The sequence below is a fragment of the Bombus flavifrons genome, chromosome 11 (assembly GCF_040668555.2).
Source record: "Bombus flavifrons isolate JBK064 chromosome 11, iyBomFlav1_principal, whole genome shotgun sequence".
Lineage (NCBI taxonomy): Eukaryota > Metazoa > Arthropoda > Insecta > Hymenoptera > Apidae > Bombus > Bombus flavifrons.
Window position 1 is genome coordinate 5524207 of NC_138452.1, and position 23601 is coordinate 5547807.

At 37.4% G+C, this 23601-nt stretch overlaps 3 protein-coding genes across 8 annotated transcripts; 2 read left to right on the forward strand and 1 right to left on the reverse strand.

Annotated features, from left to right (window-relative positions):
• The first annotated feature begins 1362 nt into the window (after window positions 1-1362).
• Window positions 1363-23597, forward strand: LOC138185082 (transmembrane protein 135-like). Its single transcript, XM_069123726.1, has 9 exons — window positions 1363-1689; window positions 1961-2087; window positions 2221-2375; window positions 2449-2716; window positions 2809-2976; window positions 3054-3194; window positions 3277-3443; window positions 3527-3812; window positions 22797-23597. The coding sequence occupies exons 1-8, from the start codon at window positions 1571-1573 to the stop codon at window positions 3639-3641; spliced, it is 1260 nt and encodes a 419-aa protein (XP_068979827.1). The 5' UTR covers window positions 1363-1570; the 3' UTR covers window positions 3642-3812; window positions 22797-23597.
• LOC138185084 (pyrroline-5-carboxylate reductase 2-like) lies at window positions 11888-17599 on the reverse strand. 3 transcript variants are annotated; one of them, XM_069123728.1, is made up of 8 exons: window positions 17459-17599; window positions 16454-16623; window positions 14391-14528; window positions 14201-14271; window positions 13322-13492; window positions 12960-13172; window positions 12703-12868; window positions 11888-12602 (listed from the first exon to the last, which is right to left on the reverse strand). In XM_069123728.1, exons 2-8 carry the CDS (start codon window positions 16527-16529, stop codon window positions 12481-12483), a joined length of 957 nt encoding a protein of 318 aa, XP_068979829.1. In that variant the 5' UTR covers window positions 16530-16623; window positions 17459-17599; the 3' UTR covers window positions 11888-12480. The 3 variants fall into 3 exon arrangements, with proteins under 3 accessions (XP_068979829.1, XP_068979830.1, XP_068979831.1); XM_069123729.1 differs by lacking the exons at window positions 16454-16623; window positions 17459-17599 and adding an exon at window positions 14797-14879; XM_069123730.1 differs by lacking the exons at window positions 16454-16623; window positions 17459-17599 and adding an exon at window positions 14817-14839.
• LOC138185081 (transmembrane protein 135-like) lies at window positions 17643-23597 on the forward strand. Of its 4 annotated transcripts, XM_069123723.1 has the most exons (10): window positions 19983-20120; window positions 20202-20244; window positions 20543-20673; window positions 20945-21071; window positions 21205-21359; window positions 21433-21700; window positions 21793-21960; window positions 22038-22178; window positions 22261-22427; window positions 22511-23597. In XM_069123723.1, exons 3-10 carry the CDS (start codon window positions 20555-20557, stop codon window positions 22623-22625), a joined length of 1260 nt encoding a protein of 419 aa, XP_068979824.1. In that variant the 5' UTR covers window positions 19983-20120; window positions 20202-20244; window positions 20543-20554; the 3' UTR covers window positions 22626-23597. The 4 variants fall into 4 exon arrangements, with proteins under 4 accessions (XP_068979826.1, XP_068979823.1, XP_068979824.1 ...); XM_069123725.1 differs by lacking the exons at window positions 19983-20120; window positions 20202-20244 and adding an exon at window positions 17643-17770; XM_069123722.1 differs by lacking the exon at window positions 20202-20244 and having other exon boundaries at window positions 19182-20120.
• Window positions 23598-23601: the final 4 nt, after the last annotated feature.

Below are 23601 nucleotides of genomic sequence, written 5' to 3' on the forward strand. Positions count from 1 at the left end.
GTTAAAATCACCTAATCATAAGGTTTTAACATTTTACAGAATGATCAAACAACTGATGAAAACATTTTTCCAACTATTTTGTGCGGTTTATTTTCGCTCATATTTCAGTTTAAGTTCAACCACGTCGCATTCGTACTGCATGCGAACGTGACGACCATATGATACAAATAATATCACGTGTGGAAAGATTTAGCGATTGATTAAACGAACTCACTTTTCGCATTGTTATCGCGGATCGTTTGATAATATTGCAATCTAAATTGGATGGAAATAATATGAGTGTCTCGGTTACTCACCGTTTCGGGCGATCAGGCGTCGTCGAACTCGTCGTCCTAATCTTAGAAGCTCCGTTGTTTTAAATCCGGTAGTCACTGCCCTTCTATTCGATCCTTTTTTTCACTGATGAGCTTAGAAAGTAATTACTAGATGCTAGATGTCGTTGAAATTAAATGTATGGCGCCACGATAAACTGCGAGCAAACATAATTGTTGATAAACCTCAAATTTTTGTTTACATCAGAAATTTCTCGAATGCAATACATTACCTACACATTACCTAAAGCATTTATTATAATATTTAAAAGATGAAAGAAATATCTATTTAAGTTCTACTTCTTTAGTTGTAATTGTAAAAATCTGCACAAATATCTGCAATCTAATGATAATTAGTAATAAAACTTTCAAACAAATAAAACACGAATATACTATGAAAATTAAGCATTTTTTTTACATTTAATCAGTTTAAAGCAATTTAAATTTTAAGCTAATTAATACATTCTAAGGTAATTGCTTTTTTGATGCATAACATACGATTAAATTAGCAACTCTAATAAAATATAATAATCTATTTCGTGAACATGCAAGTGTAACTATGCATGAAAATATCTGAATGGGTGCAAATATAAATTCTTAAATAATTATCGTATCAAGTGTATAAAACATTTATGACGATTCCAAAAATAAATGATACCATATTAAACAAGTATTAACATACAATGAAATATAACGTTACTATATAAAAAAAAGCCAAAAATCGTGTACGTGCGAAGAGACACGTAACGCGTGCAACTACGCGAAGGATTAAGTGTATCTATTCCTATTCAGGAAATAATTGTAATATTCAATTAATTTTTATAACTTTCTTTAAAAACATAATTGTTAAAGTTATTTAAATTATTTTATATGTTATATAAAAAGATACTTAACTGATTTACATTCTGTAGAAAATGCTCCGTTACAATCTTCTAATGTAATGATATCTTACTGTAACCGGCGATGTGATTGTCCTGTTTGTAGTTGTGTACAATGTTTAATATAGATCCTGTCTCTTCCGTGACTTATATACCAGCATGGAACATCGTGAGAAACTGAAATGCGATTAACGATTATTGTTCATCAACTGATAAATGATTGTCAAATTTCTACACTACGCAATTTTCTCTTTGCATTTAAAAAGATCCTTTGTAACTAATATTTGTATATTAATTATCCTAATTGAAGGAACAAAATTATGAGAATCATCGACATTCAATCTCTACCGTGGTCGATATATTTTTTAGGCTGCACTTTTAATGAAAGGAAAGATACCATCTAAAGAAGATATTAAAAAAACGATCTTGGGTCTTTTACAATCAACAGCTTTCCTCTCATGGAGCGGTTTCTCGTATTCCGCATTTATTTGCATTTTAAGGTTTGAATAAATTAATTTCCTAATTTATAATTCATATTATATACATAAAAACGAACTTTGTACATGCTGAGGAAGAATGTTATATAAGAAAGGGACTTTGTTAAGTTTTAAAAATGAATAAATTGCAAGTAAAATTTGTCTAGTTGGTTTTATATAATTTGTTACTTTTTAGATTACTACTATAATTAATTTAATTGGCATTAATTTAATTTAGCAATGCTTCTTAATTATGTAGCACATATTGTACTTATTTAAAAACTGTACATTTCAGACGAATACTTGGAAACTTCAATTTTCTGACTGTATCATTTCTTCCATCCTTCTTATCTAGTCTAACAGCTATTGTTATTGAGAGACCATCAAGACGTCCTTTATTAAGTTTATATGTAGCTAATCTTGTGAGTGAATTAATTCTATGTTTCATCTTGTCAAGATAATATTATGTTTTTATAATGATTTATACAAATCTATAAAAATCATAATTTTTAAACATAATTTTTATATATAATTAATTACAAAATCCTTTACTAGGCAACAGAAACGTTATTTAGAATGGGCATAGCAAGGGGTCATTATACTCCTATCCCTCAAGGTGGAACTTATATTTTTGCTACAAGCATAACATTATTACTTTATTTTTATCGTTCTAGACCAAATAAAGAACCTTCCATGTATAGAATATTTAGGTATTTATTTATTCAGTACTTTTACTCGTGACAATTGCAAACAATTTTTACTTAACTAAGAAATTTTTATTAGAATTCTTGTTGGAAAATATGAAGAGTGTGGTTACCTTGTAGAAAAAAACAATTTGCATTGTGATACACAAATACGCTCTGCTGATGAAGGTAGTGCTAGTGGAAGTTCAATAGAAAAGCATGGTGTAAATAAAAAATCTCATAAAAAAAATCTTAATATATTTATGAAATCCCTTAAAATATATAGGAAAATTATAGAAAGATTAAAACTTCAAGGAAAACATAGTTCCTGCCCACATCCTTTTAGTTGTGCTCATTATATACTAAAGGTATATACATCCATTTGTATATAATGAATAAATATAAAAGATTAAATAAACATTGTGAAATATATAGTACTGATTGCCATTTTCATTTATAGGGTGGCATGGAAGTATTTAGTTATGCTCTAAGTGCTCAATTAGTGATTAACTTGTTCTTTGGCATGAAGAAATTACTTACGAAACCATCTTTGATAAAATCAATAATTTTCAAAAAGAACAATCTAAATTTGCCTATATTTTTAGGTGGTTTTGCAGGTCTTTATAGGGTATTATTACATTTTTATTATAAATAGTCATTCTAGTTTTATGTGCACCTTCATAACAATTTTCAAAACTATTTTAGCTAGTATCCTGTTTGTTGAGAAGATTCTTAGAAAAAGATTCTCCTTACCACGCAATTCCTGCTGGATTTATTGGTGGTTTAACATTTATGTTTTATAGTAATAATACAGTAGCTCTATATTTTATGTGGAAAGCATTGCAGGTATTTTTGTAAATATTTTCCTGATTTTACAATTTAGTATTTTTACTATATATTAAAATTTATACTTGCCTTTTTCATTTAGTTGTTATGGAATGATCTTGCGGAAAAAAATGTAGTACCTGAAATAAAGTGGTTTGTAATCTTTTTATATTGCTTTTGTACAGCAATACTCTTCCATGCAGCAATCCTTGAGCCACAGCTCTTGAGGTCTTCTTATTGGAAATTTTTATATGCTGTATCTGGTGGAAGGTACTAAATATTATAATCTTTTTACCAATTCAAATTTTTAACATATATTGTGTTATACCTTTTTCTCTTCTGTGTAATTTCAGAATAGCAGTAATGTCTCGAGTATCATTAGACGCATTTGGTTTGGAATCAACTAAACATCTTGCAGATGTACTCAGAAAAACTAGTACTACTGATAAGAAAACTTTTGCTTTTTAATTGAAAAAAAACAGAATGGGAAAAGAAGGAACTATATCGATCGTTGTTATTATTTAAGTAAAGTATCGGGGAACTAACGAGAGAATTCAAAATATTTGTTTCTGCATAAAAAAATATAAAAGAAGTTGCAAAAGTATGCACGCTGTTAAGTACACGTGCACTCAAGTAAAGGTCGTGGCACCCCCACGGTGTGCCGCGGTATCGCTCACCGTGAGGGACGGCTCGGTTCACGTACAGGGATGCGATGTCGGTGGTGAAGAGGGAAGTCAGGCCCTCCGAACTCGACATCACGGAGCTAAGACCGAGGAGGGCGATCACGGGGGCGTTGTTGTTCGAGATCTCAGGCCAGGACGCTGGGAGCAAAGCATCGCGACTAGCCGAGCGGATGGCGGCCACGCTGAAGGACTTGCCCGCCAAGGTAACCGTGCCGCGAAGGACGGCCGAGCTAAGAGTGACCGGACTGGAGGACTCAGTTACCCCGGAGGAGGTGGTAGCCGCCGTTGCTGAGGCCGGGGGCTGCCACGCCGACGAGGTCAACGTGGGAGTCATACTCTCCTCTCCTCGGGGCGTCGGGTCGATGTGACTACGCTGCCCGCTGACAGTGGCCAGGAAAATCAGCAGAGGAGGAGAAGTAGGATTAACATAGATTGGTCAGCGGCGAGGGTTTCCCCTCTCCCGGCGCGCCAACTCCAATGCTTCGGGTGCATGAAGTCGGGTCACGTGCGCCGGGACTGCACATCGACAGCCGACCGGTCGGAGCGCTGCTACCGGTGCGAGGCGGAAGGACATCGCGCTAGGGACTGCTCGGCGCGAGTACCTAAGTGTCCGGTGTGTGCGGATCTGGCACTGCCCGCGTCGCACCGTATGGGGTCACCGGCATGCAAACCGCCTACTCGTAAGAAGAGGGCCGAACAGAAAGCAAGGACCGTTCCAGGCGACGGCGGGGACGCGGCGACGAGGAAGGATGCCGCCGTCAACTTTCCCCACGAAGGCCAAAAGAGAGGACAGAGAAGTCGGACACACCGACTGCGAGGGGAACGGCCCGGAGGAGGCTATAGAGACGGAGCCTTCCCCGACGTGAGCGGAAGAAGAGGAGGAGAACAACTGCTCCTGCAGTGCAATCTTAACCGCTCCCGCCGGGCTCAGGACTTAATGTTCCAGAGCCTGGCGGAGCGGCGGATCGGCCTGGCAGCGGTGGCCGAGCCGTACAGCATTCCCGACGCGTCACGGGGCGCAGAGGATCTGATCGGCTCGGTCGCCATATTCTGGACCGGGATCGCGGGAAGTCCCTCCTGCTCGGTGATCGAGCGGGGACGGGGCTTCGTGGCCGTGAAATGGAGCGACCTGGCCGTGGTGGCCGTTGGGAGGTGTCCCCGGAGGAGACCCTCTCGGACCACCTCTACATCTTGAGGGAGGTGGCGGTTGGCGGCGCGATGGGCGACCGTTCGTTGAGTGTGCGCGGGCCCATCGGCCCACCGGGAAGGAGAAAAAGATTTCCGCGGTGGGCGGTGACCCGCCGCGACAAGGACTTTATGGCGGCGGCCGCTATAGCCGTCGCTTGGTTGGAAGGATCCCCGACCGACGAGGACGCGGAAGCGGGAGCGACCCGGCTGAGGCGCGACATGCACGCGATCTGCGATTCGTGTATGCCGCGGTCCGGAGCCCCGCGCCGCGCCGGCGCGGTGTACTGGTGGTCCGAGGAGATTGCTCGTCTCCGCGAGGCATGCATCTGCGCTCGGCGCCGGTATACCAGATCCCGCCGTAGGCGGCGGGTGGACGAAGCCACGGTGGCTCGTCTGTACGAGGCCTACCGCGAAGCGCGGAGGCCCCTGCAACGAGCCATCAAGCAGACGAAGAGGCGGACCTGGGACAAGCTTCTGACCAGCCTCGACACCGATCCCTGGGGGCGCCCTTACAAAATGGTGTTGGACAAACTCCGTCCATGGGCGCCTCCCGTAACGGAGAGCATGGACCCTCGGTTCCTGGAGGAGGTCATCGGCACCCTGTTCCCGGGAGCGGTGAACGAGGAAGATGGCAGCTTTACCGAAGAGGAGGAGCAGGAGCCTCAACTGCCGGAAGAAGAACCACGTGTCACCGCGGGAAGTTGGAGCCCGGAATCGGAGCGCGGAAGGACGTCGCCGGAGTCTTGGCCCCGAGACTAAGGCGTCTGTTCGACGGATGCCTGTCTCTGGGTGAATTCCCCGCTTCGTGGAAGGAGAGGCGGATGGTCCTGCTGCCGAAGCCGGGGCGCTCTCCGGACTCGCCTTCCGCCTTCCGGCCGGTGTGCCTTTAAGACGAGGCTGGTGTAGCGTAAAAATTAAGATAAAACAAGAAACTTGTTCCGAACAGGAGATCGAGTTCTTTTATTTTTACTCAATTTGTACAGTATTATTTTCGGTTCGCGATGATACACTTTTGATACTTGGGCCAGTTGAGAAATTTTTCAGACTGACTGGATGATTATGAAGGGAGCATTTATATTCTTTTATTCGTTGGAGTGGGAGAAGGCATTGATCGTACTTATCATATATTTCGGAGAACGGCTAGAGTGACCGAATGCTACCCAGGCGGCTGAGAACGGATGCTGACCGGACGGTCACACGTGATAAAGCGCTCGGAATTTTGGTTTATCATATGGCTGCTCGAATTTCACCTGTGACACTGACAAGCTGCTGGAGAGAGTGGTGGCGCCGGCCTGGAGTCGCATTTATCCCGGAGTGTTCCCGAACTGCACAACGGCCAGTTCGGCTTCCGGAGAGGGCGGTCTACGACCGACGCTGTCGCCCGTGTCCGCTCCCTTGTCGAGGGGGCCGAGCGGCGTGGTTACGTGGCGTTGGCCGTGTTGCTGGACGTGGTCAACGCCTTCAACAGCATCCCCTAGGACAGGATATGCCGGGCTCTCGAATTTCATCGGGTGCCCGCATAGCTGCGGGGTGTGGTCCGGGCGTTCCTCCGAGACCGGCGTATCGTCTACACCGTCCGGGGCGGAGGGATGACTGGGAGGGCTGTACATCGCGGGGTCCCGCAAGGTTCGGTGTTGGGTCCGTTGCTGAGGAACATCGCGTACGTCGCGGTGCTTCGAACGCCGATGCCTCCGAACTCGGCACTGGCGTGTTACGCCGACGACACGTTGGTGCTAGTCTAGGGCACGACATGGGGTAGAACCGTCCGCCTGGCGGAGCTGGCAGTGGCCTGCGTGATCGTCGAGATCAAGGGATTGGGATTGAGGGTGTCCCCCGAGAAGACCAAGGCAATGTGGTTTTGCCGCAGGGCCGATCACGGGACGCCTCCAGCGGGTTATCGCCTGAGGTTGGAGGGGGCTGAGATCGGGGTCGGAACCAGCATGAAGTATGTGGGCCTGATCCTCGACAGCCACTGGACCTTCGGCGCTCACTTCGAGCACCTGGCACCGTCTGTCGAGGCGACGGCGATCGCCTTAGGACGTTTGCTGCCTCGGCTGGGCGGGCCCGACGTCGGAGTGCGTCGGCTGTACGCCGGCGTGGTGCGATCGAGGCTCCTCTACAGAGCTCCGATCTGGGCGGAGGACCTGATGACCAACCGTTGCAGTTTCCTAGCGGTCAGGAGGCTGCACAGGACGGTGGCCATCAGGGTAGTGAGGGGCTTCCGCTCCATTTTGGCGGCACCAGCGGCGGTGCTCGCCGGGTTTCCTCCGTTCGAGTTGCAGGCCCTGAGGTATCGCGAGATTTATCTCCACACTCGGCGTCTGTCGGGCGGGGTCGGCCCGGTGGGCGCCAACGTTAGTGTTCGGGCTCGGCGGGCTTTGCTCGACAAATGGCGCGCCAACCTCGACACGAGAGTGGGTGCGCCGGGGCTAAGGGTCCTCGGGGCCGTCCTTGCAAACTGGGACGTTTGGTTGGACGGCGGCGGGCCTCCCCTGATCTATTGGATGACGCAGGTGCTCACCGGACACTGTTGCTTCGGTGAGTATCTGCACCGAATCAGGAAAGAGGCGACCGCGCGCGTTGCCACCACTGCGATGCGAGCGTGGATTCGGCGCAGCACACGCTGCGTGGGCGCGGTCGCGCCGCGACTCATCGTGGAAATCGGATGGGACCTCTCGCCGCAACTCATCGTGGAAATCAGATGAGACCTCTAGCCGCCGACGATCCTCGAGGCATTGCTGGTAAGCGAGAGAAGAAAGAGGGCCGTGACTTCCTTCTGTTAGCAGGTAATGCCTCGGAAAGAGGCCACGGAGAGGTGAGGGTGCGGTACTCTCACCCCGAGAGGATTGACTGGCGAGGGCGCGGCAGAGGCCGTGGACGCGCTTCGGTGAGACGCGCCAGGTCCGCCGCGACCCCCGGTGGGGTTCAAACTTAGGCGCTGGCAGCTCAGCGCCTCGGGGCCGCAAAGCAGTCCGGTAGGAGAACCGGACTGCCTGGCACGGCGGTTTCGGTGACGAGGCGCGGTGTGACGTGACAGCACATCGCTCCATTAGGGGACATACTGTGCGCGGAGATCGTGGGAGGACTGTGGAGGACGGTCATCGTGGAGGCTTTAATCGGTTGGAGTCCGGCACTACCACGCCGCTTTTCCCCAGAAGCGGCCTGGTGTCCGTGGATTTCCTCTACGTTAATAAAAAAAAACCTCGATCTGCGATGCTCGTTGCCGCATGAATTGTGGTTGTCTGGATGAGGCCTTCGTCGCCAGGGTGAATTCGATGATACGGCCGAAAGGCCGTTGCGTTGAGGGTACGTTGTCTGTCTTGTGCTTTGGATCACCGTGGTCCTCGGCATTGCCTAAATATCTGCCGTTGAAGTTCACGAACCAGGAAGTGTCGTGAAACAGCTCGGCCCATGAAGTATCGTGGAACACCTCGGCCCAGGAGGTGTCGTTGTACATCTCGTCGATTTCACAAAGGCAAGTGAAATTCACATGTAGATGCGTTGTGGAGGCGTGAAGGAGGTCTATGGTTGATTGGGGGATAGGGCTTCCCCCCGCTGACCCATCCATATCGCGCCTTCTTGATGATGCTTGATGATGATGGTTGTACCGGCGTGGTCCAACCATCAGCGAAGGACAAAATCAGAGACTTGTCCGATGTGGTGATCTGTGGACTTAGTGGGCAAGTGTTGAGATCCGAAGGGGTGTTCTGAAAACTATCGATATCAATTAAGTGATTAGTCAATGTGGCAATAACATAGATATTATTTCGATTCGGGTCACTCGCAGGTGTGGCCCCTCTCGGCCATGGAGAAGGAGGAGTCTTCCCGTAGTGTCCCGAAGAATGAATGAGAATGTCTGATACGATGTTTATGTCAGGTGTTACAGGTGACGTGATGCAGAACAGGTTATTAACCGTTGAAGTGTTGATCGAGGAAGGCCTGTTCCTGGATAATTCGATCATCGTGGATTTCGGAGAGTCTGCCGTAGGTTTCGATTTTAGTTTGACTTCGGTGTCATTGATGGGATTTAACGCATTATTCTCTTCGTTGTGAATTACAATTACAGGGTATCGCACATCCTGTAACGGATTCGGAAAGATCAATGTCTGCGATGGCTTGTCGCCTGATGAGGTTTTCTCTCTCTGCCGGTCCAGAGAATCGTGAGGGGTTGTCTTCAAGTCGCGTATAGGTGAGGGGTTGCGAATGTTAAAAGTTTTCTGATTAAAGGCGTTTGGTCGCGTTGAATCAGATTGTTGAGACAATGAGAACACGAATTTGGTGCGTGTAGGTGACGAGCTACGGGTATCATGTAATGAGCCACTCGTGTCATGCAACGAAATCCGCGTATCATACAACGGGATCGGCGTTCGATTCGATGCTTGTCATCGTGTAAGCGTGTTAGATGACAGCGTATTCGCATCGCTAACTTATCACATTGTTCGGATATTTAGAGTCCGAGCGTATGTTCTTCTTCGTCTAACTGTTCCAGTTCGAGTTGGATAGTTTCGAATTTCGTCCAAATGTCATTTAGCTATTCCTCCCAATATCTTAGATCAGACTCCTTCTGAGAGTTGGATTCTTCGTACTCGTCTAATTGTTTCGCTATGAGTGTGATTCGACTGCGATAATAGTCTGCCCGTTGTGGTCCAAAATAAACCACGAAAGCCTACTACAAACAATCAGGAAACAATTCCCGGAGCAAATATACCAATTAATAAAATCTTACTTAAGCAGCAGAACCTTCGTAATAAAAATCAAGGACACATACTATACACACTATACACGGCCAACATACCAACAACTACCAATAGCAAAATACTGACATTCGCGGACGACACAGCTGTACTAGTCAGGCACACTAACCCTGTAACAGCAGTCACATTACTACAAGAACATATCACAAAAATAGAAAAGTGGCTACAAGATAAACAAATAAAAGCAAACCCGATAAATTCAACCACATTACATTCACACTGCGAAAACAGACACCACCAAACATCCTACTTAACGGCACGCACATATCGCAAAGAAGGCAAGTCAAATACCTAGGACTCCACCTAGAAACACAACTCACATGGAAACAGCATACTAAATCAATAATAGACAAAATACAGACAACAAGGAGACAAATGCATTGGATGACAAGTCGAAAATCCAAATTAAGCATAGAAAATAATTTAAAAATATACAAAACGATCACAAAACCAATCTGGACGTACGGAATACCACTATGGGGGACAGCGGCAATGAGCCATATAAACAAAATAGAGACAGTACAAGCTAAAATTCTTAGAACAATAGTAAATGCCCCGTGGTACGTTAGAAACGAGGATGTGCGGAAGGACCTGGGAATACCAACAGTCAAGGAAGAGATTAGCAGATGTGCAAGAAGGTACGGAGAAAGAATAGCAACGCTAACGAACCGGCTGGCAGCGGAAACGATCAACACATCAAGCATAGAAAGAGGACTAAAAAGAAAACACCCAACAGATCTCATAAAGGATATAACCTAACAAACACGAAGATGGTACCTGATGGTGACTGGGGGTAGCCACCCACATGATAATCAAACAGCCAAAAAATTCTACCGAATGTCCAAATTGGACAAATTGTGAATGTGAAATATTAAATAAAAAAAAATAAAAAAAAATATTCAGTGGTGAAAGGATACATCTATTATGTGTTTAGTTCCAATACCTGTTTATCAACATGATGCAATACCTTTAATGATAATAACTCATTCAGAAGTAGTAAATAGCAATATTTATTGAGCATATCATTTTCTTATGCAATGACTTTATGAACTCCTACTTCTGTTACCCTATTAGATCTACCACTAAACATTGAAGTATTCAACTCATTACGACAAACAGAATTAGATGTAGAGGTGTATGTACTGTATAAAGAGGTGAAACAATCAAAAACTGTAAAAGAATATAAGAAAACCTTTAAAACGTACAAAACATCCTGAGCTATGGAAAGTGAATATAAAAAAAATGCTAGACTAAGAAGCCAAGAATATATTGGAGTTGGAGGTAAACCAACTCAATTCTAGAGAGGCTTTAAGCATACAGAAAGATGAAATTTGTATTAAAAGCCTGTAATTCACAGGGAAAATAGTACCAGCAAAAACCATGGGACTTCCTTGAAAATGCTGCATGTGTTGTGCTAACAAAATAAACGAAGCTGCTCGGAGTTATAGCAGAAGTTATAGTTAATAACAACAACAAAGTCGAAGTCAATAACAATAAAGTCGAAGTCAATAACAACAAAGTCGAAATATACTTATATAATATAACGGAAGCCTAGTGGAGTTATGGAACCAGACCAAAGAGGACAGCTTATATCAAAAACGAAAAAAAGTGAAAATATTAAGGACAGGGTACGCAAATATATCAAATCATCTCCCATAGAAAAATCAACAGGTCCAATGGATTATACAGGAAAGAAATATCTAGATTCAAAGCTAAGTATAGCTGCTATGTATAAACTTTATGTACTAAAGTGAAAAGAAGATAGTATTCCAGAAAGTGACATAGTTAAAAAAAGCTATTATAGAAAAATGTTTAAGTCGGAATTTAATCTTGGTTTTAAACAAGTGAAGTCTAAAGTGAACGTTTGACTACCAAATATTATTAACCACTAAATTAGAATTAGAATAAGTAATTAATTTCTATACTTATCTATACAGAATCAAATTTAGAGATTATTTTTAAATATTCATAAATATTTTATATTTTAGGATTAGTAGCGTGCCCTTTTAATATTATTAGTACAAAGATTGACTTATTTTATATAAATATATTAAAGAATATTACAAACTGTTAATAATAATGTTTAACATTTTTATGTTTATTTTAGCACCTCAATATCTACAATAATATTTAATATGTTATTTTTAAAATAATGTATAAAATGATATGATTTAATAATTTGTACTATAATGTCAAAGATTATATTTTGTATCATACTTTCTGTAGTATTCATAACATATGTCACTACGAAATTTCGTTCAAGCAGAAAACGTTTGCATTCTTATTCCATTTATGCAAAAGGATAAGCGCAAAAATGTTATTAAATACAAGACATATTTATATACATTTTTATACACTTCCATTACAAAATATACTATTATGAAAAAATAACAGATCTATTACTTTCAAGCGCTTGGCTTTAAATATACAACAATAATTTTCACATTTACCAATTTAAAAGAATTATGTACAAAATATACAAAGTATTTTTTAAAAATTACGTTAAATATTTCTTATAAAACGCAATGACGATGAAACTACAAATGAATATGTACTTACTAAATGCAAAATATCATTACTATGATTTACTTTCTTTTCTATGACGTTAAGAATTACTACAATACTTTCCTTGTTTCTTAGTTTCTTCGTCAACTACATCTATTTCTTTAGCGTTGAACCAATCTAATCTTTCTCTGAAAGTGAACTAACTTCTTTACATCTCTTCGTTGCTGCTTCAACTGCTCCAATTACAGCTGATCTCAATCCATGTTGTTCTAAATAATGTATTCCAGTTATGGTAGATCCTAATTAAAATGCAAACAAATAATTAGTAAATAAGAAATGCACAAAGCCTATTAGAAAATACATTATATAATATTAAACATATGCATGATTTCTCCAAACCTGCTGGTGACGCTACATCATCTTTAAGTTGTCCTGGATGTATTTTCGTATCTCGAACCATAATACCAGCACCAAGAACTGTTTGTGCAGCTAGCTTATACGCGATTGGTCTCATAAGACCCATTTTTACGCCTCCATCGGCCAAAGCTTCTATCATCATATATACCTACATTTATAAAAAATATATTTCTGTATTCGTCTTCTATTATAAACATTAATATAAATGTTTGAAAATATATCAAGATTTTGTTACATACATAAGCAGGTCCTGAACCCGCTAAAGCTGTAACGGGATCAATTAAATTTTCAGATACTTCTTCGCATAAACCCACGGAGGAAAATAATTTTTCTGCTATTTCGGCTTCTTTATCGCCGGCATGTTTTCCACGAGCGTATACCGTAGCACCGCAACCTACAATGGCTGGTGTATTGGGCATTACTCTGATTACCGGTGTTCCGTTTGGCACAGCCTAGCATTAAAATTAAAGTTGCAAATTAAAAATTTGTAAATAATAAAATAAGCAAGATCAAACTAAAAGAATGAAAAAAATAAAAATTGATTTTTATTCAATTTATTAATATTATTAAAAGTTTGGCAATGAGAAAGATTAAACTTTACCTTTTCTAACGACGCTAATGGAATACCCATAGCAATAGAAAGTAGAAGTTTTCTGTAATTTTTTAAATCCGGGAGGACCAACGGAACAACTTGTGGTTTTACTGATAAAATCAAAACGTCCCCATAATCAACAACAGGTGCATTTGAAAATACAGTATTTGATCCAATTTCCTGGAATCGCAAATAAATTAAGCTATTAATAATGTAGAATGCAAATCAAAATGCATTAAATAACTAATGATATTTAATACCAACACATCGATAAATGCGAAAGATTAGAGATAAACTCAACTGTATGGTCATAATATAATTTATGACATTATCGCAAAGCAAAGATAAAACAGTACAATATCGGAAATTTTCCTACACGCGATGATTATTGAGAGATAACAATGAACCGGACGTCCAAAGACAATTAGCGTTGGAGCTTAAAATTTTGTGACATAAATTTTACACTTCTTCACTTATACATTAACAAACATAACTTAGTAAATAAGCTATTGAATATTAAGATAGACTATCTTTGAATTGCAAATTGTAATATCACCAACGTTGTAATCGAAACTGGTAACCAACTGAATATCTTACTTCATCTGATCATAATTACTAATCAAGTTCTAAATGCTAATCGTCGATAGAATTTTAATAAACTTGACAACAACATACTCTCAAAAACATTATTACGTTATTGCGTGTAGGTAATTCGCAAACAGATTTACGTTTCCTTTATCTATTTATCGAGCAAATAAAAAATATTTGATATTTTTTCCATCAAACTGATAAAGCTAATAATCAGATAATTATCTTTTATCATCATTATCTATATATCTTAGAATGCAATGATAATAAACTGCTGCGATAAAAAATTATTATTTTCACCTTAAACGCATCTATACTGCCCACGTCATTCGGGAGACAACTGGCCAGCATCATTTCACCTTTGCTCAACCCTAAAATTTACACAAATGATTATATAAGATTATATCTGAGGTCATTTTAATATTTAGATATTATTATGTAACATGTAAATTATTCTATATACAAGAACTTATATAAATAGTTTCCTTACCAGCTCGAATGAAACCTTTGGCCAAAGCCTGAGCCATCTTACCGCCTCCTATGAATCCAATCTTCAACATTTTTGTGTCGATATTCAATGCGATCTTTTTTTCCTTTTCCTCACCGTCGGCAAGAAGATGATCACTCACTGCACAGAACAAAATCTTTCAGTAGTAAAACGCAATGTTGTGAAAATACGTTACAATTCACATTCATAATTTTCGTTTACACGCTCATATAAAAAAATCAATTAGAATATTAAGGTTCAAAATGGAAACTTTTGTTTGATCAAAAAGGCTGTCTTTTTTATTCAAAGAAAACTACGATAGATCCATATCTAATAATTAAAACTACGAATTGAAAAGTGTCGCATCTGAAGTCGAAGTTTCTAATTTGCGCAATACAAAGATTAATACCGTCCGATCGCGATATTTACAAGCAAATCGGTACGCTTCTGATTCTCGTTTCTCGCCCCATCTTTCTCAGTACATAGATGATTTCAGTAGTTTTTTTTTCTATGTAATCATGAACGAGATAAGGTCCTGTGTACGCAATACATTTACGTTCATTACTCATATGCGACGAACGTAACGTGGGTAATAAACTTCTTGAAATGCTTCTAAAATGTGGTTTCACTGGTAAATTGTTGGATATTTCCATTCATCTTTCACAGAAAAATTACAAAATGCTATAATTTGTCCTTCTATTGCGATTTAGGACAGCTAAAGGTTTCCTATAAATCTCTCTTACGTTTTGGTAAACGAGCAACGTATTACATAAATGCCACACAAATTATTTTCAATGAGATGCATTTCAATGTAAATAAAACGGTACAAGTCATATTTCATTTTGCACCAGCGACATTGATTATTTAATAAGTAAAATAAGTAGACACTGAAAGTACATTAACTGATACATTAAAAATTAAATTAATCTCAAAATATGTTAACTGATGGAATTATGAATCGAATATTAACATTAGGTAATGCAAAATGATATAGCAATATCATCCTATATTTATTGAGTACCTACTGAAATGATTTAAACGAATGACATTTAAATTAATTTATGAACTTCGATATTTGAGATTTGTTACATTAGACACATATAGCATATTAAATTACAGAATTATTTCATCTAGCGATGTTAGTAATTTTATCAGCAATAATAATCATAAATGACGATAATAATGATCGAATAAGTTTAAAGAAATTTTATGTAAAATTTATAATTTTTAAGTTACAAAATATCTTTGAGCAAAAAGGATAACTTGCTAAATCATTCTTTGCTTTAAGCAATATGATTATACTTTCTTTAGATTTCTGGTTAAATTTCTGGACTATAGTCGAGTGCCGTTACGTGCACGCACATTACGTAATTTAACTTGATTTCATATATGTATGCATTTTTAAAATTCGTTGTTTCAATTGTTTACATTACTTCTATATGCTAAATGAATTTACAAAAGTTGTTTATTCTTTGACAATTGAATATTAATCGTACATCTGAATAAGAAATTCATGAAATGTGGAGTTAATCAGTTTCGTTTTTGAAAAATTCACAACCGCTAACAAAACATTCACAGTTCCAATATATTTAAATCCCTCTCTCTCTCTCTCTCGCTCTCTCTCTCTCTCTCTCTCTCTCTTGCTTCCTCCAAACTATCGTTTAATTTTTTTGCTTAGAACAAATATAATTAATTAAATGGATAATAGCCAAAGTACTTATAATTTGATCTTCTATAAAATTTAAACTTGTATATACAGCATACTAAAATGTTAAAATCACCTAATCATAAGGTTTTAACATTTTACAGAATGATCAAACAACTGATGAAAACATTTCTCCGACTATTTTGAGCGGTTTATTTTCGCTCATATTTCAGTTTAAGTTCAACCACGTCGCATTCGTACTGCATGCGAACGTGACGATCATATGATACAAACAATATCACGTGCGGAAGGATTTAGCCATTGATTAAGCGAACTCACGTTTCGCATTGTTATCGCGGATCGTTTGATAATATTGCAATCTAAATTGGATGGAAATAATATGAGTGTCTCGGTTACTCACCATTTCGGGCGTTCAGGCGTCGACGAACTCGTCGTCCTAATCTTAGAAGCTCCGTTGTTTTCAATCCGGTAGTCATTTCCCTTATTTTCTTTCCTTTTTTTCACTGATGTGCTTAGAAAGTAATTACTAGATGCTAGATGTTGAAATTAAATGTATGGCGCCACGATAAGCTGCAAGCAAACATAATTGTTGATAAACCTCAAATTTTTGTTTACATCAGAAATTTCTCGAATGCAATACGCATAAATATGTGTTTTATGACTTGGAAGTACGTAATTAGTAGACTAGGCGAATATTTCTTTGTTTACAGAAAATTTCAATGTATGCATATAACATGTAGGAATATACACATTACCTAAAGCATTTATTATAATATTTAAAAGATGAAAGAAATATCTATTTAAGTTCTACTTCTTTAGTTGTAATTGTAAAAATCTGCACAAATATCTGCAATCTAATGATAATTAATAATAAAACTTTCAAACAAATAAAACACGAATATACTATGAAAATTAAGCATTTTTTTTACATTTAATCAGTTTAAAGCAATTTAAATTTTAAGCTAATTAATACATTCTAAGGTATTTGCTTTTTTGATGCATAACATACGATTAAATTAGCAACTCTAATAAAATATAATAATCTATTTCGTGAACATGCAAGTGTAACTATGCATGAAAATATCTGAATGGGTGCAAATATAAATTCTTAAATAATTATCGTATCAAGTGTATAAAACATTTATGACGATTCCAAAAATAAATGATACCATATTAAACAAGTATTAACATACAATGAAATATAACGTTGCTATATAAAAAAAAGCCAAAAATCGTGTACGTGCGAAGAGACACGTAACGCGTGCAACTACGCGAAGGATTAAGTGTATCTATTCCTATTCAGGAACTAATTGTAATATTCAATTAATTTTTATAACTTTCTTTAAAAACATAATTGTTAGAGTTATTTAAATTATTTTATATGTTATATAAAAAGATACTTAACTGATTTACATTCTGTAGAAAATGCTCCGTTACAATCTTCTAATGTAATGATATCTTACTGTAACCGGCGATGTGATTGTCCTGTTTGTAGTCGTGTACAATGTTTAATATAGATCCTGTCTCTTCCGTAACTTATATACCAGCATGGAACATCGTAAGAAACTGAAATGCGACTAACGATTATTGTTCATCAGACACGGAAAACTACCTATTCGGTCGTGGCCAATCAGAATCTAAATATAATTGTGTCACCCCTTATCTGACAGTGTCTTTCCAACTCAAATGGATAGAACCTCGAATTATCTACAGTCAGGTATGGCGCCATCCTCATGTCAAAATTTGCTAAGAAATCTCTAGATTAACGAAATTTTTCTCCTAATGAATCTTGCTGGCGTCAATTTCTGTATAAATCTTGTATTGAGATTTATTTTCAAATAATGTAGCAATGACAGTAAAATGCATATACATACATGTATAATAATTGATAATAATAATATATGTAGCTACATGTATATAAACGCGATTTGTCAAATTGAGTTATCGCGAATTATCATTTTTAATGAGTCTAACAAAACCTAATTAATTAACGACGAGCTATCTTTTAGATTCCTTAAGTGCTATAAATATTGACGAAGCAAATATGTACTTACGTGTATTGTACAAGTGTGATTTACAAGTTAGAAAATCCTCTAAGCAGACATTCCACTGATGGCACATAGATGTCAGTGGCAACACGAATGCAATTTCGCGATCATGCGTGAATAGTCATGTCATAACGCAAAATCGATTTATTATATAAAATAGACAAATATATGTGTTTAGAACACATTTTCTTGCCTAAACAGTAGTGTACAAGTAATTAGTAAAGTTTAATACTCTGTCGGTCACTTGTAATTGTCTGAAACTTCATCAACAATCTTGTGTTTATTTTGCACTGTAACATTTTGTGGTTATGTTTGTATTTTTTGTATGAAATTATCTATTATTTATCGAAATTTGACGTTAATCATTAGTAACCGACAGGGCAATCTTATAAGCAGGTATAAAACATTCGAATCGAAAGGGGAACTTTCTTTAGTAAATTTTAAATGCAATACTACCTTGATGACTGGAATTCTGCCTTACTCACTGACCACCACTATCCCCACAATTATTTTTTATATTTCTCCGTGAAAGAAACTGGCATATATTTTTTCCATTTTTTTTATACCAGATTTTGACATTCAATAGTTTTTATAAATTATCGATTTTAGATTCTTAGCCGCCGAATATTATTCTCTCGCTCTGTCTCTCTATTCATCTCATGTAAAGGAAAAATTTTTGATACAAACTCTTCCTTAATAATTGCCTAAAAATTGCAACTGACAGACAGCTAACAATACCACATTGTACTTGTTCTAGTTTAAAGTGAATCGTTTCATAACAACTAAATTTATAGTCCGATATTCTTTTTGTTTTTCATCAATTGTTTAAAAATTGTAGAGCAGAATAGTTCTTATAACCCTAATCTTATAGTCCTATATTTTAAACAAAAAAATACCAAAATTTTCAAGATTTCAGACGATAAAATCTGCATATACCGATAGATATGTCATATTGAAATGTATCTTGTTTTTAAGCAAAGTTGCAATATTTTCTGTAAGAAATTGTAAAAGTTATGCCTACTGATTTTTCCACAAAATTATTTCTTTGCATCGTGGCCTTGTACCATTCTACATTAAGTAGGTTTATGATAACTGTGAGCCGAAACTGTAGTTTAGAAAGTCATCGTACATTATGCTGTAACATAGTTTATTTTCAAAGTATGAATCTTAAAAAGTTATATTACAATTATCTTTTAAATTCCTCATATTAAATCAATTTTTATTATGTAAATTTTTTAAAGTCCTAATACCACTCAATAATGTATTTACCTCACATAGCTATAATGATCTGTACAACTTTTTATACGAAATCCTTGCATTAACGATTATGTAACTGATCAACAAAAAATCATAAGTAGTTTTTTTCAATCAACATTTATAATTCAGTAAATAATTAGTTGACTCACAGTGACAGGTATAACCATTTAAAATCGATCGCAGAGCGAGTTTCGACTTTACATTTTACACCATCGCAGTCTTCCGGCTCAGTAGCTGACGAGCGGTCAATGAGTCCGCGCGCATTGAGTATTTCAGTGAGCGTTTCTCTTTGATCTACAAGACACACGAGTATTACTCTGTCTCTACGCTCGAAAACACATTTATCTAATCATCATTAAATATCTTTAACGGATAAATAGATGTCCTTCGCCAATTCGTAATTTGATCAACTTCTTTTCACGTTGCGTAATTATCATATCGTATAAAACCCAAAAGAATGAATTCATCAAAGTGTTTGACGATATCAAAATAGTTATTGTTGTACTGTGTGACAGAAGAAGTGTCATCTATAGCTTTCCTTTATGCGACGTATCTTGTTCAAATCTTCGTTTTTTAACCAATAATTGGATTTAGTGCGAAATTGTTAGTTATCAAAAAATGCCAGCACAACTGAGCAAGTTCATCGACGTACAGTGTAAGGAATACTCGCATCACTGGACTAATTCCTGCGTGGCTGCAGCAGCCGGTCTTGGCATAGATGCTATCCCACAATGTCTAAAGTTATATGCTACCGTTTATATAGTATGTTTATCTATTCTTTTTTTTCATTTTTTCTAAATTGTTTGTTCCTTATCTTCGATATACTGATTACCCTTTATCTAGATATAAGACAGTTCTATCGTTACTTTTTTTGTGAAAAATAACGGTAAGTGTTATTTTAAAAAACACGTGCGTATGCTTACTGTAGCAGAGCAATTAGTCAAATCGTAATCCATGATAAAGAGTAATAAATAGAATTTCACTCTGCCTCTTATAAGATTTATTGACATATTTGCTTCGTCAACTGATAAATGATTGTCAAATTTCTACACTACGCAATTTTCTCTTTGCATTTAAAAAGATCCTTTGTAACTAATATTTGTATATTAATTATCCTAATTGAAGGAACAAAATTATGAGAATCATCGACATTCAATCTCTACCGTGGTCGATATATTTTTTAGGCTGCACTTTTAATGAAAGGAAAGATACCATCTAAAGAAGATATTAAAAAAACGATCTTGGGTCTTTTACAATCAACAGCTTTCCTCTCATGGAGCGGTTTCTCGTATTCCGCATTTATTTGCATTTTAAGGTTTGAATAAATTAATTTCCTAATTTATAATTCATATTATATACATAAAAACGAACTTTGTACATGCTGAGGAAGAATGTTATATAAGAAAGGGACTTTGTTAAGTTTTAAAAATGAATAAATTGCAAGTAAAATTTGTCTAGTTGGTTTTATATAATTTGTTACTTTTTAAATTACTACTATAATTAATTTAATTGGCATTAATTTAATTTAACAATGCTTCTTAATTATGTAGCACATATTGTACTTATTTAAAAACTGTACATTTCAGACGAATACTTGGAAACTTCAATTTTCTGACTGTATCATTTCTTCCATCCTTCTTATCTAGTCTAACAGCTATTGTTATTGAGAGACCATCAAGACGTCCTTTATTAAGTTTATATGTAGCTAATCTTGTGAGTGAATTAATTCTATGTTTCATCTTGTCAAGATAATATTATGTTTTTATAATGATTTATACAAATCTATAAAAATCATAATTTTTAAACATAATTTTTATATATAATTAATTACAAAATCCTTTACTAGGCAACAGAAACGTTATTTAGAATGGGCATAGCAAGGGGTCATTATACTCCTATCCCTCAAGGTGGAACTTATATTTTTGCTACAAGCATAACATTATTACTTTATTTTTATCGTTCTAGACCAAATAAAGAACCTTCCATGTATAGAATATTTAGGTATTTATTTATTCAGTACTTTTACTCGTGACAATTGCAAACAATTTTTACTTAACTAAGAAATTTTTATTAGAATTCTTGTTGGAAAATATGAGGAGTGTGGTTACCTTGTAGAAAAAAACAATTTGCATTGTGATACACAAATACGCTCTGCTGATGAAGGTAGTGCTAGTGGAAGTTCAATAGAAAAGCATGGTGTAAATAAAAAATCTCATAAAAAAAATCTTAATATATTTATGAAATCCCTTAAAATATATAGGAAAATTATAGAAAGATTAAAACTTCAAGGAAAACATAGTTCCTGCCCACATCCTTTTAGTTGTGCTCATTATATACTAAAGGTATATACATCCATTTGTATATAATGAATAAATATAAAAGATTAAATAAACATTGTGAAATATATAGTACTGATTGCCATTTTCATTTATAGGGTGGCATGGAAGTATTTAGTTATGCTCTAAGTGCTCAATTAGTGATTAACTTGTTCTTTGGCATGAAGAAATTACTTACGAAACCATCTTTGATAAAATCAATAATTTTCAAAAAGAACAATCTAAATTTGCCTATATTTTTAGGTGGTTTTGCAGGTCTTTATAGGGTATTATTACATTTTTATTATAAATAGTCATTCTAGTTTTATGTGCACCTTCATAACAATTTTCAAAACTATTTTAGCTAGTATCCTGTTTGTTGAGAAGATTCTTAGAAAAGGATTCTCCTTACCACGCAATTCCTGCTGGATTTATTGGTGGTTTAACATTTATGTTTTATAGTAATAATACAGTAGCTCTATATTTTATGTGGAAAGCATTGCAGGTATTTTTGTAAATATTTTCCTGATTTTACAATTTAGTATTTTTACTATATATTAAAATTTATACTTGCCTTTTTCATTTAGTTGTCATGGAATGATCTTGCGGAAAAAAATGTAGTACCTGAAATAAAGTGGTTTGTAATCTTTTTATATTGCTTTTGTACAGCAATACTCTTCCATGCAGCAATCCTTGAGCCACAGCTCTTGAGGTCTTCTTATTGGAAATTTTTATATGCTGTATCTGGTGGAAGGTACTAAATATTATAATCTTTTTACCAATTCAAATTTTTAACATATATTGTGTTATACCTTTTTTTCTTCTGTGTAATTTCAGAATAGCAGTAATGTCTCGAGTATCATTAGACGCATTTGGTTTGGAATCAACTAAACATCTTGCAGATGTACTCAGAAAAACTAGTACTACTGATAAGAAAACTTTTGCTTTTTAATTGAAAAAAAACAGAATGGGAAAAGAAGGAACTATATCGATCGTTGTTATTATTTAAGTAAAGTATCGGGGAACTAACGAGAGAATTCAAAATGTTTGGTTCTGCATAAAAAAATATAAAAGAAGTTGCAAAAGTATGCACGCTGTTGAGTACGCGTGCACTCAAGTAAAGGTCGTGGACACCCGAGCCCAAGAGACACCATGAAGTAAGGGAAATGCTTCTTACCTAAAAAAAGGGGGAACGGGGAACGTATACTGTGCGTCAGTACTATTTGGATTGTTCAGTAGTTTGTAGAGATCTTTCTCCACTTCATTTTTGTATCGTTATGTGAAATTTCAGTTGACATCACATTATACACAAAATGTATATGTTAGTAAATATGATTCCGTTCCGTGAAAATATGTTGATATTTTTTTTATATTATCAACGCGTACAAGAGGACAAAGTCTCGTGCAAGAGGCTTCATCCATGAACTGTATTGCCGTAGGCGGAGTCAATTCTATTCCCCTTCCCTCATGGTACCCCTTAAATGCTAGAAATGATACTTTGGTATACGTGTACTTAATAAATATTCGTATCGACTTCTTTAAAACAGGAAACAGTAAAATGCTTTTATGCGAATACGTAACAGATATAATAGGCAATGATTTCATAAAAAAACGTGTTCCAAAAGTTAAGATTGAATATTTATTAGGTACGTTTGCACTTGTTTAGTCCAAGGCAATATAGGAGTACCGTGAGGCAAGGGGAATGTCTTGACTCCGCCTACAGTGCACATATTTTCTCATCGATATGGAATGGGAAACGCTCCCCTGACCCCATAATACACCGAGAATATCCATCACTGTGCTCGAGTGCACGCGTACCGAACGAACGCACATCCGATCTATATTTTGATATGACATTACTGTCATTACCCGTTTCACATGTACGATTAATTTCAAGACATTTTGCATACCTCAAAAGTATGAATTGA